Source organism: Physeter macrocephalus, chromosome 21 (genome assembly GCF_002837175.3).
Source record: "Physeter macrocephalus isolate SW-GA chromosome 21, ASM283717v5, whole genome shotgun sequence".
NCBI classification, from domain to species: domain Eukaryota; kingdom Metazoa; phylum Chordata; class Mammalia; order Artiodactyla; family Physeteridae; genus Physeter; species Physeter macrocephalus.
In genome coordinates this window covers 48,964,193-48,981,670 of record NC_041234.1, presented here as the reverse complement: position 1 = coordinate 48,981,670, position 17,478 = coordinate 48,964,193, and the positions used below count along the sequence as shown (strand labels likewise).

The following is a 17,478-nucleotide window of genomic DNA, read 5'->3' as shown; positions in this document are numbered from 1 at the left end:
TCCACTTCAGCCAAACATATCCACGACTATATCCAGAATGTTGTCTTTACTAAAAACTGCTTCACCTCTGGAAGTTTCAATGCCAATATCCTACACTTCCTTATCACATCCTTGTATCTGTCCAGTTTTTTCATTCTCTCTCTGATCTCAAGGAAACTTGCATCCCCATTAACTCCTGTCTCTATCAAGCCTCTCCTGGCTTTAGTTCAAAAACTAAGGCAATGTGTAGCAGTATACTGAAGAAAGCTATAGGATCACTGTCATTTTCTCTTTCTTCATCAGCAGTTTTACTTGAAGATGGAGGTGAGGGTGGGGGAGGGGGAGGCTATAAAATAATTTGGTAAGAAATTTGAAACATGTTAAAGTACAAAGAGATTTCGCCTAATACAAAATCAGTATAAATTTAAAAGATAAAACATGAATTGCCAAAGAAATTTCAAGCTTTTGTAGAGCTGCTTTGGGATACTCCCCCCAAACTAGAGGCTATATAGTCATAATCCTCTGCTATAAAGGGACCTTTGGTGACAAAGTTTGAGAAGCTCAACCATCAACTTTTTTTTTCTTGCTAACACTGTCAATTCCCGATCTTTGCGACACATCCAGAAACAAAATCCCAATCCTGACTCAATTCTACCATCTGCCTTGTTTCCTCATGTGGTTTGATAAGCACTGACAAGTTACCCAACTGTGCCAATTGATGCTGTTATAAAAATGAATGATTTCCAACTTCAGCTGGACCCTCAAAGGCTGCTCAATATTTCTGAAATGTCTCTAAGTCAGCTCCTTTTCAAATTTCCTACAACAGATAATTCAAACCCTTATCTACATTTCTCTTCAAATTCTCTCTCCCACCACCTCACCCACTCTTAGCAAAAGACCCCATTTGCTACTTTGCAGAGAAAATGAGAGGCTACTGGGCAGAAACTTTCTCAATGTTTATATTCCCATTCTCATAGGGATCCTATCTTATAATCTTAATTTTCTTCTCTTTCACCTATACAAACATCCCCTCTGTCCAACTGCCTTCGTCCCCTCCAAAACATTGATTACAGTCTTCCGTCTTCCCTTCACGGGCAAATTTCAGTCTCCACTTAATTCTCACTCATTTATATCCTCTGTAGTCTGGCTTTTGATTCTACCACTGCACTGAAATAGCTCTTCTAATGACCGTTCTCTTTGGTTCTCCGTAGCACTTGACCTGTTGGCCATTTTCCTCTTCTCTTGGTTTCCAGGACATTACTCTCTTCCGGTTTTCCTTCTTTCATTCTGGTCACTCCTCAGTATTCTCCACCTGATCCCTTAAATGTTGATTTGGTATTTGTTGAGTATATTCTCATCCTACATTCTCTCTTAATAGTGGTTCTTAACTATTTTGGGTCACATACAACTTTGGTAATATGATAAAGCTATGGTCTGAAAAACATACAACCATATTTCACCTACAGCATCAGGGGGTTCAAGGAATGTACCCTACTCCCTATTTGAGCTCATCTACTTATATTTTTACATGCTGATGACTTGAAAAAAATATCCATATGTACAAATAGTACACACTTCTCTTCTGAGCTTTGGACCTCTATATAGCTAACTACCTACTGAAAGTCTCCACTTGGATGTCCGACCTTAATATAACATAGCCCAAATTGAACTCTACCACTTTTCTCCAAAACCACTCCTCCTATATTTCCTATTATAGTCAGCCCTCTGTATCCACAGGTTCTGCAACCATGGAAATCAACCAACTGTAGGTTGAAAATATTTGCAAAAAAAAATTTCAGAAAGTTCCAAAGAGCAAAACTTCGTTTTTCTGCACACTGGCAACTATTTACATTGTATTTATAACTACTTACACAGCATTTACATTGTACTGGGTATTGTAGGTAATCTAGAGATGATTTAAAGTATATGGGAGGATGTGTGTAGGTTATATGCAAATACTATGCCATTTTATATAAGTGACTTGAGCATCTGCAGATTTTGGTATCCATGGGAGTCACGGAACCAATCCCCTGCAGATATCAAGAGACAACTGTATTAGTCAATGGCACCACCAGTTTGCCCAAGTCAGAATTCTGAATGTCATCTGACTTATCCATCCTTCCAAAAAACGGAAATTTCTTTATTTTTAATTACAAAAGTATTTCATGCTCAATTAAAAAAATTCAAACACCTAAGTACAAAAAAGTATAAAGTGAAGATTATCCTCCACCTCTCCCTTTAGTAATCCTACTCTATGACAACAATTGAACAAAATAGTGACTGAGCCCTTTAGATGGGGGATGTGCTCTCCAGTTCACCCATTCCTACTGAGCCTGTTTTACTCATTTATGTTACCTGTCTGGCCTCCATAGGATCTGAATTTGCAACTCCTTCTGTAAATACTGTTGAGTGACCTAGTTTTCAACAGTACATATCTTGGATATATTTTGATATCAGCATGTAAGGTACAGCTTTGTTAGCTAATCTACCATTCTGATGGCTAAACAGTATTCCATCATATAGATGTACTGTAATTTAACTAATTTCCTATTGTTGGATATTTAGAATGCTCCTATATTTTTGCAATTACAAGCAATGTTGCAATTACAAACATGTACATTTGTACGTATGCCTTTGCAAAACTGTGTGGAGTATTCCTTTGAGATGAACTTGCTTAGTCAAAGGGAATACACATTTATAGTCCTCTAAAAAGTGTGTACTTATTTATGTTCTCACCAAGAGCATAAGAGTACTTGGCATCATTTTGAATTCTCCCTGTCCTTTACCCATACCCTCAACTTCCAACCATTTATGAAGGTATCAATCCTACTTCCTCAGTATCTCTACCATCTGTCCCCATCTTTCCATTCTTATTGCTACTTAACTTAGTTCAAGCTCTCAGTACTTTTAACTTGGACTGTTGTCAATAGTTTCTTTACTGGTCGCCATATTTCATTTCCCCTCCTATCTATTCTTCAGATAGCTTCCAGATAGCTTCTTACTAAAATACCTGTTATGGTGGTCTGTCTTTTTAAAGGCATACTAGGCCTTTCATGACTTGGCCCCATCTAACTTTAAAAACTAATCTCTTAATACCAAAACTAGCTCCCACTTTGCACCCTAGCCAAACTCAACTATTTGCACTGCCCTATCCAAGGCACTCTCATCTTTTTAGCATTTGCACTATCTACGTGGAACTTCTTCCCCACACTTCTCCACTTGACTATTTGCCTGGCACAGCAGGTGCTCACTAAAGCATTGGCTACAATAATCGTCATCCTTCAAAATTTAGCTCAAAAATCACCTCATGAAAGAGTTCCCTGCCTTCCATACCAGCAGACAACTTGGAAAACATACAAAAGATGAAAATGAAGACAACCGTAACCTTACATCTCAGAAATAATCACTTACCACCAGCACGTCTTTTTTCTATGTATCTTTTCTTAAAAGCATAACTGAGATGACATAAAGTTATGTGTTCTGCTTTTCTCACTTAACATTCTAAGCACTTTTGTCATTAGTTTTTTTTTAACACCTTTATTGGAGTATAATTGCTTTACAATGGTGTGTTTCTGCTTTATAACAAAAAAATATGGAACACTTCATGAATTTGCGTGTCATCCTTGCACACAGGCCATGCTAATCTTCACTGTATCGTTCCAATTTTAGTATATGTGCTGCCGAAGTGAGCACTGTCATTAGTTTTTAAAATAAGCTTTCAATCTTTACACAGCAATCCATCATACAGTTGGCACAATAACTAGTCATCCCCTTTACATTAACCGTTCAGGTTATTTCTAATTAATATAAATGACATTATCATGAACAGCTTTGTCTATATCTCTGATTAGGATAGATTATCCTACCACGTGCTAAGCACTTACATGCATTATTTTATTTAATCCTCATGATAGCCCTCTGAGGAGGGTATTATTATCTTCCTCATTTTACAGAAAAGAAAGCAGTCTAAGTTACTTGTCCAAAGTCACAGTGCTATGAAGTGGTGGGGCCAATATTCAAATTCAAGTCTACCTGACTATAAAGTCTGTTCACTTAACTATTTTTAAGTCTCAATGCTGTCAAAGAGCTTTCTAAAAGTGTCTAACAATGTTACACTGCCAACAGCATATGTGAGAGTACCTGTGTCACTAGCATTTTGAATACTTCCATTAAAAAAGAAATTGAAAAAAAAAGAGAAATTGAGCTCATCTAATAGGCAAAAAAAAGGTCTGTTTCAATTTGCATTTCTTTGATTACTAGGTACAACTGAATATTCATTTTCATTTGGTATTCAATTTTTGTCTTCTGTGATTTGTCCATCTGCCCTCTTCTCATTTCAATTAGCATCTTCTGGGTTTTTCTTGTTGCCTTACATAAGCTCCTCATAAATCTGCCCTCTATCTTCAGGCAGCCATTACCAGGCCAAGCATCCTCTCTGTAACACTCTTGCTTGCTTATTACTTGCTATACTCATTTTTAGACACCTGTGAGCCTGCCAACTTCTATTACCAGAATTTTGGCTGATTAGCTTTAGGTGTTTTCAGGAGACAATAATGGAGAAATAAATGACCTGACAGAGGTCATTTCCACTTTCCAATCAGCAATAAGAAGGGCACAAGGGACGATGCAGATTCTTTTAATGCAACCCAGATGGAACAAAAATGGAAGGCTCATCTCCTACAACTTCTCTTTTTTTAAAAAATTTATTTATTTAATTTATTTATTTTTGGCTGTGTTGGGTCTTTGCTGCTGCACGTGGGCTTTTCTCTAGTTGCGGCGAGAGGGGGCTACTCTTCATTGCGGCGTGCGGGCTTCTCATTGTGGTGACTTCTTTTGTTGCGGAGCACGGGCTCTAGGCGTGTGGACTTCAGTAGTTGTGGCTCACGGGCTCTAGAGCACAGGCTCAGTAGTTGTGGCACACGGGCTTAGTTGCTCTGTGGCATGTGGGATCTTCCCGGACCAGGGATCGAACCCGTGTCCCCTGCGTTGGCAGGCGGATTCTCAACCACTGCGCCACCAGGGAAGCCTTCCTACCACTTCTCTTAATGAAATATACAGGTTCTAGTCAAGTATAGTTCCTTGAACTTACCCTGTTCTTTCATTCCTCCATGATATTCTATTCTCTATACCCAGAATACCCATTTCCTCATCTGTCATTCTGGTTGCCCCCTCCATCACTTCCTCTTTCTAATTCTCTGTCCCTTCTGCCTGGCAAACTTAACAGCCATACTACTTGGGTTCCTGAATATTGTGGAGTAAAGTCATACAATCAGGTGGATTTTTAGCTGAGACCTCAGTATGCTAGGCAATTCTCTCAAATGCCCTTAGCTCCCTCTTCTGTTTTGCTTCAGGAGTTATTTGGGATTGTCATTTTGCTGCCTAATTCTTTCAGTGTTTTTCCATTTAGGATAATGTAAAAGCTCTTAAGTATGACATATGGCATACACTAGGCCCTCTTATGATTTGACACCTGTCTACTTCTCTATATATAACCAGTCATTCATCAACATGTACACTTAACTGCAACCCCAGTAACTTGTTTCTTAAACCCAAGATGTAATTTCAGGTCTCTGTGCTTTCATATATTGCTGTTCTCCCTGCCTTGAACGCTTTCTCCTCACTTTTTGGTTAGCAAACTCCATTGATACTTTAGAACTCAGCTTAAGAAAACTCTCTTCCAGAAAACTTCCTCTAATCCCACTCTGATTTTGATATCCTGTTTCTGTTTTCCTTTGGCACTCTGTGAATACATCTAGCATAATACTTAAGTTCTGTAATTTTTCTTTTCTGTTTTCCCAACTAAACTATAACCAATTTGGAGGTAGAGAACATATCTAATTTGACTTTATATTTGTAACATCTATCAGTGCCAGCACATATTAGGTGCTCAACTGATGTTTACTTAAGTGAGCCATTCAAAACTGAACTGTATTAACTTGTTTATGAAGCCTTCCCTAACCCTTAGGTGAAGGTGTTCCTTCCTCTCCTCTAGGGCACTTTGTACATCCTTCTAATATAGCCCTTGCCAAGCTGCATTTTAACTGTTTCTCTTCATTGACATGAGGACAATGATGTCTTTCCCACTGGTAGATTAAGTAGCTAGCAAAGCACCTGAGATACATTATTCAGTCATTTCATATATTGAGCAAAAACTCCATGCTCTGAGGAAGCACACCATAGTCTATATTTAACACATTTCCCTAAGCTCCATCTAAGGGCCTGGGGCATAGGTGAGTTTTCACATCTCATGGAAAGCAGTGATGGCCCAAAGTAATATCCATTTGATTTTTATTCTCATCTCAATTTTCGGTGCTTTCCAAAGTTTAGAAAATAAATATACGTTGTTTTTTCATCATTAAACGTTATTAGCAAGCTTTACAGAACACACTAAAGTATGTGCTTGTTTAAAAAAAAATGCAGAGTAAGTCACATGACTGATTCTGCTATCATTGCTAAAGTCTGCTTTATGCACTTGAATTTTAATAATACTAACTAATGTTGGATGGATATATTGATGGAAAGAGAAAAAAAGGAGAAATACCCACCATTGTATTTAACACTGTTGGCCAGAATAAGGTTGACATCGTCTAGAAAGCTCTCCCGACTCTGATACTTGTGCTTGGAGATATTCTGTGATTAAAAGAATCAGGGACTCAGATACACAAAGTTACTTGATTCCCAAAAGACATTTTAGACCAAATCACTCACCTTACGTATGGTCTCTAAATCCATTGGACTGACAATCACTTTGTAATAATCTGGAACAAACTTCTTATTAACTGGGTGATGAAATGGCCAAGACTAGCAGAAAGAAAGCATGAGAAATTAAATGGAAACCATTCTTCATACCAGAGATTCTCAAACCTCACTGGGTCACAAATATTCTTAAGACTCCAACAAAAGCTATGGACCCTTTTCCCAGAAAGACACATAATCATACAAAACTCTGCATGTAACTTAAGGGGATTCCTTTATGGGTTCATGTGCCCTGGTAGGGTAAGGACCCCTGCTCTATATTCACAACTAAAATCTCTCATTCCCTTGTCCCATGCAGATGGTTTATAGCAGGGGTCCCCCAACCCCTGGGCCATGGACCGGTACCGGCCCGTGGCCTGTTAAGAGCCGGGCCGCACAGCAAGAGGTGAGCGCGGGCAGGTGAGCGAGTGAGTGAAGCTTCATCTGTATTTACAGCCGCTCCCCATCGCTCACATTACTGCCTGAGCTCAACTCCTGTCAGATCAGCAGTGGCATTAGATTCTCACAGGAGCATGAACCCTACTGTGAACTGTGCATGTGAGGGATCTAGGTTGCGTGCTCCTTATGAGAATCTAATGCCTGATGAGCTGAGGTGATGATGCTAGCGCTGGGGAGTGGCTGCAAATACAGATTAGCAGATGATAATTAACGATAATTAGCAGAGAGGTTTGACTGCACAGAGACCATAATAAATCAATTGCTTGCAGATGCATATCAAAACCCTATCAGTGAGTGGCAAGTGAAAACAAGCTCAGGCCTCCCACTGATTCTGCATCATGGTGAGTTGTGTAATTATTTCATTATACATTACAATGTAATAATAATAGAAATAAAGTGCACAATAAATGTAATGCGCTTGAATCATCCTGAAACCATCCCCCAACCACCATCCATGGAAAAATTGTCTTCCACAAAACTGGTCCCTGGTGCCAAAAAGACTGGGGACCGCTGGTTTATAGCGTTACTGCATACACAACATATGCCTACAACACAAAAGGAAACTCAGTTCAGAATTCCCTAGGGAGGATCATTACAACAAAATGATACATAGAATCAACATGGTACCCCTGCCATAAAGTTGCAAGACAAAAAATGAAACAAAAAACAACAAACGCAGGACTTCCCTGGTGGCACAGTGGTTAAGAATCTGCCTGCCAATGCAGGGGACATGGGTTCGAGCCCTGGTCTGGGAAGATCCCACATGCCTCGGAGCAACTAAGCCCGTGAGCCACAAGTACTGAGCCTGCACTCTAGGGCCTGAGCGCCACAACTACTGAGCCCATGTGCCGCAACTGCTGAAGCCCACACGCCTAGAGCCTGTGCTCCACGAGAGAAGCCACCACGATGAGAAGCCTGCACACTGCAACGAAGAGTAGCCCCCGCTCACCACAACTAAAGCCCATGCACAGCAACGAAGACCCAATGCAGCCAAAAACCTTCCCTAACCCTTAGGTGAAGGTGTTCCTTCCTCTCCTCTAGGGCACTTTGTACATCCTTCTAATATAGCCCTTGCCAAGCTGCATTTTAACTGTTTCTCTTCATTGACATGAGGACAATGATGTCTTTCCCACTGGTAGATTAAGTAGCTAGCAAAGCACCTGAGATACATTATTCAGTCATTTCATATATTGAGCAAAAACTCCATGCTCTGAGGAAGCACACCATAGTCTATATTTAACACATTTCCCTAAGCTCCATCTAAGGGCCTGGGGCATAGGTGAGTTTTCACATCTCATGGAAAGCAGTGATGGCCCAAAGTAATATCCATTTGATTTTTATTCTCATCTCAATTTTCGGTGCTTTCCAAAGTTTAGAAAATAAATATACGTTGTTTTTTCATCATTAAACGTTATTAGCAAGCTTTACAGAACACACTAAAGTATGTGCTTGTTTAAAAAAAAATGTAGAGTAAGTCACATGACTGATTCTGCTATCATTGCTAAAGTCTGCTTTATGCACTTGAATTTTAATAATACTAACTAATGTTGGATGGATATATTGATGGAAAGAGAAAAAAAGGAGAAATACCCACCATTGTATTTAACACTGTTGGCCAGAATAAGGTTGACATCGTCTAGAAAGCTCTCCCGACTCTGATACTTGTGCTTGGAGATATTCTGTGATTAAAAGAATCAGGGACTCAGATACACAAAGTTACTTGATTCCCAAAAGACATTTTAGACCAAATCACTCACCTTACGTATGGTCTCTAAATCCATTGGACTGACAATCACTTTGTAATAATCTGGAACAAACTTCTTATTAACTGGGTGATGAAATGGCCAAGACTAGCAGAAAGAAAGCATGAGAAATTAAATGGAAACCATTCTTCATACCAGAGATTCTCAAACCTCACTGGGTCACAAATATTCTTAAGACTCCAACAAAAGCTATGGACCCTTTTCCCAGAAAGACACATAATCATACAAAACTCTGCATGTAACTTAAGGGGATTCCTTTATGGGTTCATGTGCCCTGGTAGGGTAAGGACCCCTGCTCTATATTCACAACTAAAATCTCTCATTCCCTTGTCCCATGCAGATGGTTTATAGCAGGGGTCCCCCAACCCCTGGGCCATGGACCGGTACCGGCCCGTGGCCTGTTAAGAGCCGGGCCGCACAGCAAGAGGTGAGCGCGGGCAGGTGAGCGAGTGAGTGAAGCTTCATCTGTATTTACAGCCGCTCCCCATCGCTCACATTACTGCCTGAGCTCAACTCCTGTCAGATCAGCAGTGGCATTAGATTCTCACAGGAGCATGAACCCTACTGTGAACTGTGCATGTGAGGGATCTAGGTTGCGTGCTCCTTATGAGAATCTAATGCCTGATGAGCTGAGGTGATGATGCTAGCGCTGGGGAGTGGCTGCAAATACAGATTAGCAGATGATAATTAACGATAATTAGCAGAGAGGTTTGACTGCACAGAGACCATAATAAATCAATTGCTTGCAGATGCATATCAAAACCCTATCAGTGAGTGGCAAGTGAAAACAAGCTCAGGCCTCCCACTGATTCTGCATCATGGTGAGTTGTGTAATTATTTCATTATACATTACAATGTAATAATAATAGAAATAAAGTGCACAATAAATGTAATGCGCTTGAATCATCCTGAAACCATCCCCCAACCACCATCCATGGAAAAATTGTCTTCCACAAAACTGGTCCCTGGTGCCAAAAAGACTGGGGACCGCTGGTTTATAGCGTTACTGCATACACAACATATGCCTACAACACAAAAGGAAACTCAGTTCAGAATTCCCTAGGGAGGATCATTACAACAAAATGATACATAGAATCAACATGGTACCCCTGCCATAAAGTTGCAAGACAAAAAATGAAACAAAAAACAACAAACGCAGGACTTCCCTGGTGGCACAGTGGTTAAGAATCTGCCTGCCAATGCAGGGGACATGGGTTCGAGCCCTGGTCTGGGAAGATCCCACATGCCTCGGAGCAACTAAGCCCGTGAGCCACAAGTACTGAGCCTGCACTCTAGGGCCTGAGCGCCACAACTACTGAGCCCATGTGCCGCAACTGCTGAAGCCCACACGCCTAGAGCCTGTGCTCCACGAGAGAAGCCACCACGATGAGAAGCCTGCACACTGCAACGAAGAGTAGCCCCCGCTCACCACAACTAAAGCCCATGCACAGCAACGAAGACCCAATGCAGCCAAAAATAAATAAATAAATAAATAAGTAAAAAGACACGAATGCTGGGTAATTATCAAACTCTCATTTGTTAAGAAGCACCTCTAAATCCAAAACCTCCCATTAGCTGGCATCCTAATTTCTCTCCAGGGCTATTCAGGAGCATTAAAATACTGAATGTCAACAACAGGTATAAAGAACCTCTCTATATCACAGATTCCTGGCCTCTTTGATTTCAATGATAATGCACTCATAGAGCAAAAAGGTTTCTTTTTAAAATTATATACCAGTTTGAATTGACAAACACCACACTCCAGACTCCCCAACATACATACACATGCACACATCCTTTCACCCTTTCCTCTCCCCTGCACTATCTTCACAATATTCAACACACAGACCACTTACATCTGGAACTGCCATCATTTTCTGGGTGACAATGTTGTCCAGAATAAAAGAAAATGCCACTTGGTCATCATCATCCAGCAAGGGGTTGATAGCTTTCTCTAAACGAGCCAATTTGTCTTCTTTCTGACATGAAACAAAGCAAAGGAAAGGCAGAGGTTTCCCTGAGGTATAATCACCATAGAGTATTAAGGATAATTTAAGGTTCAGTTGTCTATTGCCCTTGTCACAAAAAGTCTAACTTTGAATTGTGGCCTATTTAGTTCCAGACAAAAAGTCCAGATAAGAGAAATAATATTCCAGTAAAAGGATCGAAAGAGATGTACTGACCAATTCCTTAAGGTATTCTATCTTCTATTCTTGTAGATCATCAAAAATATACATCCCTGGGCATCAATAGCTTAGCTCCCACAACAAAAACATCTTCACCAAATTAAGTTTTAATATCAGACTTCTTTTGCTATAGCTGAAAACACTGAACACATTATTGTTGAGTAGTGACTTTTGTGTAAGGGAATCTAACCCAATAAATTCATTTTAGACTGTACTAGGAAAAAGTTTGTGTGTCAACTGCTCCACATCCTCACCCACTAAAACTCAGTCTTTTGTTTTTTTAAGTCTTTTTAAATTTTAGCCTTTCTAAGGGAGGTATGCAGTGTTAACTAATCATGGTTTAAATTTGTATCTCCCCAATGATCAATCAAGTTGAGAATCTTTTCATGTTTACTGGCCATTTGGTTATCCTCTTTTAGGAAATTTCTACTTCAATATTAACATCATCATACTTACATTTTTAAAGCCTATTAAGGTACCATTTTTTTGTTGTTAAGAAAATGAAATACAGATAGATTATCTTTTAAAAATTAAAATTTCTCCCTACCAAAACAGTCTCTTAGCTTCAGCTGACTTCCTGGGAAGTCAATTTCCTAAGAGTTATGTGGATTTTATATTTTAATTGTAGCCCTACTATTTAATAGCCATGATGCCCAAGACAAATTAGTTTCTTCTATGGACCTCAGTTTTTCCATCTACAAAAGGGAGGGATTAGACTACATGATTTCTAAGGTCCCCTCCAGACTCTAACATACAAAAGACCTGCTACTCCCTCATTTCTCTACTCTTCCTCTGTTACATTCCCTACTTCTTCAATACTGGTACCTGCCAGCTTCATTCTACTGCTTTTCTCTCATTTTAAATGTCTTACCTCTTTAAGTTTTTCATCACAGAGATCCAGCATGGATTGAGAGATCTGGGTCAATGAGTGCTTCGGCCCTAGATTACAGAGGAACAATAAAAGAGATGGGACCACTAAAAATGGGAGGCAAGAGATACCAACACCTCTCCAGACTTTTAACTCATTTACTTGATCACCTAATATGTGCCAGGCACCAGCCTAGCTGCTGGGTTAGACAGATGTATCAGTCTTATCTCCATTTTTCAGTGCCTAACACATAGCAGATGCACAATATGGATGAATAAACTAATTTTAACTCTCTCCCTTATTTGTGTATATCCATACATAGCGGTACTACTGTTGATACTGCTGCCTTTAATACCTTGAAAATAAAACTATGGATGGGGAATGACAATTTGTTTAAGAATGGCTAAGGAGACCAATGAATGATTTATAATCTTTCCATACTCAGCATACAAAATTTGTGACTGCAATTTTTGTTTGCAGAACTCATGGTTTGTGATGTCCACCCAACATACGGCTAATCCAAAGCCTTTGTCAGAAAAGAATCTCCACCCCATCTCAGACTATTACTTTAGTTTCCCTGAAATCCGTAACAAGAGCTTCACAGAATCCTCCAACTATCTCCTACATTCCCTGCTTATGGCTACCCTAATTTAAGCTCATCACAGGGATAGTGAAAACATTTTCATGTAAAAAAACATTAATTCTGGCTACTTCCTTTCGGTATACTCTCTTATCTTCCTCTGTCAATTCTTTCGTGTAAGTGCTCCCCAGAGCCTAAAACTCAGCTCTTTTCTCAACTACTTATTAATTAACAGGGATTTGTTTATTCATTCAACAACTGTTTAATGACTGTCTGTGATGTGTTCAATGTTGAGAATAAAGGGAAAATAAGACACAGTCCCTACCTTAGAGAGTTCTTGGTTTAGTCAAAGAAAATGACATGAAAATAAAGCATTGCATGACAGGGTGTAAGTGCTTGAAGTATCTACAGATGAAATGATATGATGTCTGGAAATACAGGCTAAACAATGAACAAGACTGGCCATATATGCTGGTGATTGTGGAACTGGGTGAATAGGTGCACTGAAGTTTATTTACTTTCTCTCTATTTTTGTATATGCCTAACAATTTCCATAATAAAGTTTTTAAAAAGTGAGTGTAAGTGCAAATAGAGGAATACACTGATTACTATGAACTATGGAGGGGTTGCAACGTGTTTTAAGGTGTTTTACAACAATTAAATCTGAGTACCAGGGAGGAGTAGGGAAGGCTTGTTGTGAATGACAATCGCGCAGTGTTATTAAACAAGAGAAGTCTATCAGGTAGACAGTAGGGTCGAAAAACATTCCAGAGGGAGGAAAAAGTATGCAAAAACGTGTTAAGTAAGCAAATTCATGGAAACATGAAACAATACATTTCACAACAGGAATCACAAGTAGTTTGGTACAACTGGAATACAGGTAGGTATGTGTGGAGGAGAAATAGGAAATGGAACTTGGAAAGGCAAGAAGGGACATATTACAATGGTCTCATAGGAGATTACAATGGTCTCATAGGAGATACAAAGGTACTGGAGATTTTAAGCTAGAGAGTAATTTTTCAAATTTGTGTATCAGAAAAAAATACCCTGTCAACAGTGTGAAGAATTAAGGCAAGCAGCAGAAAGTCTGGAAGCTATTGCAAGAGGTCAAACAAGAGACGACAAGGGCTTCAACTAAGATAGTAGCAATGGAGACCAAAAGGAAGGGGATGTAGTCCAGCAAAATTTAGAAGGTACAATTTATTCAACTTAGTGATCTATGATTATAGGGCAGGGAGAGTGGAATAACAATGGCCAACATTTCTAGGTTGTACAACTAGATGGACAGCAATACTAGCAATGGTGGCACTACTACTATCATCACTATTATCAGCATTTGGGTATGAGGAAGAAGGAAGACTGAGTTAGAGGGGGATGTGGAGAAAGTCATAACTTAAATTTCCAAATTTTTATGAACACTGCCACCTAAATGACCCACAAATACCTCAAGCTCTGTATTTTCAAAGTCAACTCTTACCTTCCCATTCCCCTTCCAAGCTGATTTTTGTTTATGCATTTATCCTTGTCACCTTGAATGATAGTTGGGACTAATAAATTTATTCTTCCTTTGTATGTGTCTGGTACTCTGCTAGGCCCTCGGAATACAAAGATGAATAGTCTCTCTAGGAGGTCACAAAGTGATGGGAAAATCAGATATATAAACAATTATATATAACACATAAGAGCTATAAAACTTGATTTAATTGTGTTAGGGGGGCACAGAGGATTGAAAAAATGGGTACTTTGGGCAATCTGAATAAGTCTTCATGAAGAGATGATATGAGTTGGTCTGGAAATATGAATGGAAATGGAATAAAGGGCACTCCAGACAAAGGGCAAAGACTGTACAAAGGCATGAAGACATGGTATAGGATATTTAGTTAAATACAACACTGAGCATAGCAGGAGTCTCTATCTGTAGTAGGTCAGGGAGCCAGTCACTGGAGATGAGACTAGATAAATGGGTCAGGCCTGCTTGTGAAACATATTAAAATCTAGGTACTACTATTGTCCCATGTGTACAGGTAAGAAAACTGAAGAGGCTATGAGAGGTTAAATAAGTTGTCTAAGGTAAGTCAATTAGTAAGAGGCAGAGCCATAGTTCATACTCTATCTGTAACCTTAATCCCTACACTAAGGATACAACTGGAAACCAGAAAACTTTATCCTCTACATGCAGAAGCTATACTGTTTCTTGAACTCTTTAAGACTCAGAAAAAAGATTTCTTCCTCCTTGCCTTTCCAGCTTTTGAGCAAAGTAGACATATAACAGCCCCTATAACAGATTTGTAGACAAAATCAAAGACAAATATGGTCAACAAGCATATACTCTGCGGGGGTTCCATCCACACTGAATGCCTCTCCCTTCTATTTACTTAGGCTCACTCCTATCTCCCACTGCTTCTCATGAAATTGTTTCATTTCAACAGATTCTCTAAATTCTCTAGAGGATACATAAAAAAGTGGGAATAAAAAGAAGCAATACTTATTAAATGATTAAAATGTATATTACCTGATTTTCATAACCCCAAAATGCACTAATACATTGTAGGTCCTTTCAGTCAGTCCAATCTAGTCTAAATTTAGGACTAGTAAGGGATAAATAAGGACCTGAAAGGTGACCTTTGCAGTCAAAGAACAGGTGATTCTTACCATTGTAGGTGGCACTATTTTTCACAATTAGCTCCAAATGCTCTCTGAACTCTTCCCGAGATGGGTAGAGGCGTTTACGCACATTTTCACGGAGCGTTTGTAAGTCCATTGGTCGGGTGATAATTTTGTAGTAGTCCTTTACAACCTTTGCATTGACTGGAGTGTGGAAAGGGTACGTCTGTGCAAACAAGAGCCAGCACCATCCATGAGCAAAGAACAATTGCCAGACCAATTCCTGAAGACTCTCTCACATCTTACCTGTCTCTACCTGGCCATCAACTCTCAAAGTAATCTCTCTAGACGGAACAGGTCTGTTTCCTCTACTAAACTGTTAAAAAATAAATAAAAAACTATATCCCAAAGAATCAGGAGTTCCAGGTTCCTAGGACTGTACTCTACTGCCATCTATCTGAAATCACACAGAACAGCTTTGCCATCCATACTGTAAATCTGAATGCGATGAACTCACATTTGGAAGATCTCTCATGTCATTGATGATAGACTCCAAAATGGATGACAATGTCACCATGGGGTCTGTCCGGCGCCGGTGAATGGACTTATGAGGTCTCTAAGGAAAAACAAGAAACCAGAATGCTTCTTTAGATTAAAAAAAAATAAACACAGTACATATATATTTTGGAAACCCTGTAATGAACACTACACGTAATTCTCAGGGCAAGGCCAAAGGGAGAATCTAAGGCTATATGAGGGCCGTGGCTTAGAGGGCTGGGGGAATTAATGAGAACCCTATCTGGTCAGAAAGCAGCAATGCCAATACTCACATTCAAATAGTCACAGTGAACAGTGGTTCCAACTCGCCGTTTCTTCTTGGGAGGAAGTTGCTGCTTAGGGAACTTGAGAACCAGAGATTTTCTGCGAACCTCATCTGCACTGCAATCAATAACACTTTCATAGTGTGCAGTCTCTACTTCTAGTCCCCAGAAAAAAAGCAACTACAATGAAAAAGTCCAAAGTACCTGAGCATGAGCCTGTGGAGGAAAAAGCCAAACCAAAGGCCAGACATCCACATTCTAAGGCTCAGATCAGGCAAGGCCTCATAGGATCTCCAAATTAATAAAGAACTAGGCAAGCCACAACTTCACCTCAGTTTCCTATTTGGAAGATAAGGGGACTAGGCTAAAGGAATTTCAAGAATCCTCCCAGCTCCAACACTCTATCTTTGGGTTAAAGGGCTAGGAAATTTAACTTACTCAGAATAGAAACAAGGAAGAAATTAAAGCAGGTTTGAAAAGAAAAACTAATTTGAGTCTCCCTCAATCATTAAAAGCCCATCCACCTTTTTCCCTTCCATCATATGGGATCAAGATACTACATTTTCCTTTTCTAACGTGCTTCAAGACACGACTACTATAGATATTGATAAATTAAATTAACGAGGATGGAAGACAACCCTCAAATCTAAACAGAAAGAGAAACAAATGAATATAACTGCATATCAAATTAATTAAAAATTATATACTCAAAAAAGAATTCAAATATATTTTGAATATAATGCCCTGACTGTACAACTTCAGTGGCATATAATCCAAGGACAACAAATTACAGAAAACACCTTGAACCTACTGTACAGATTTGTTGTTGGTAGTAGTATTGGTATTGTAATTCTCAAACTATTTTGTATATATCATAGGACAGAGCAAGATGTTGGGAACCAAAGAATGGATACAAATATGAAACGGAGGAAAATGAGGAAGAAGCTGTAGGTACAATTTGAATTGGAGGTATTGATGTGAAGTTCTGATTTATAATATATGTATATTTCCTAGTTCTGTCTACTAAGAGCCTAGAAGCAATGACATCTCAGTGGCAATGAGCATACCTAACACCTACATATTGGTTTCTAAATACTATTCCCCAATAAAAGGAACCAGGACTCCCTGAGTTCCTGATTCTGGGTCTGGGACAGGGAAATTTCAAGGACAGCCTGGAAAATCTCGTGCCAAAAAGCAAAGAAGTTTTCAAAATTTATAGTCATTTCAAAAGGAGACAGGTCAGGCTTGAAGGGATCAAATTTGGGACAATCTGGCCATCAAAATTAATAATGATGGGCTTCCCTGGTGGCGCAGTGGTTGACAGTCCACCTGCCGATGCACGGGACACGGGTTCATGCCCCGGTCTGGGAAGATCCCACATGCCGTGGAGCGGCTAGGCCCGTGAGCCATGGCCGCTGAGCCTGCGCGTCCGGAGCCTGTGCTCCGCAACGGGAGAGGCCACAACAGTGAGAGGCCCGCATAC

The 17,478-nt window shown here is 39.6% G+C and overlaps 1 protein-coding gene and 1 non-coding gene across 7 annotated transcripts in view; both read right to left on the bottom strand.

The window, feature by feature from the left end:
- TAF1 (TATA-box binding protein associated factor 1) overlaps positions 1-17,478 on the bottom strand; it is an 87,502-nt gene that overhangs the window by 29,316 nt on the left and 40,708 nt on the right. For 3 of the 6 annotated variants that reach the window (XM_055081571.1, XM_028482947.2, XM_028482948.2), the window contains exons 26-32: positions 16,005-16,113; positions 15,692-15,790; positions 15,223-15,400; positions 11,994-12,061; positions 10,793-10,915; positions 8,931-9,023; positions 8,768-8,852 (exon numbers count right to left, since the gene is read on the bottom strand). In XM_055081571.1, the coding sequence (XP_054937546.1) occupies positions 8,768-8,852; positions 8,931-9,023; positions 10,793-10,915; positions 11,994-12,061; positions 15,223-15,400; positions 15,692-15,790; positions 16,005-16,113 (755 nt within the window). Of the gene's footprint in view, positions 1-8,694; positions 8,853-8,930; positions 9,024-10,792; positions 10,916-11,993; positions 12,062-14,047; positions 14,193-15,222; positions 15,401-15,691; positions 15,791-16,004; positions 16,114-17,478 lie in introns of those variants that run through there. The other 3 variants (XM_028482943.2, XM_028482942.2, XM_028482945.2) reach the window with 2 other exon arrangements.
- LOC112066827 (U6 spliceosomal RNA) lies at positions 3,566-3,672 on the bottom strand. Its single transcript, XR_002892905.1, has one exon. It is a non-coding gene; the product is annotated as a U6 spliceosomal RNA (small nuclear RNA).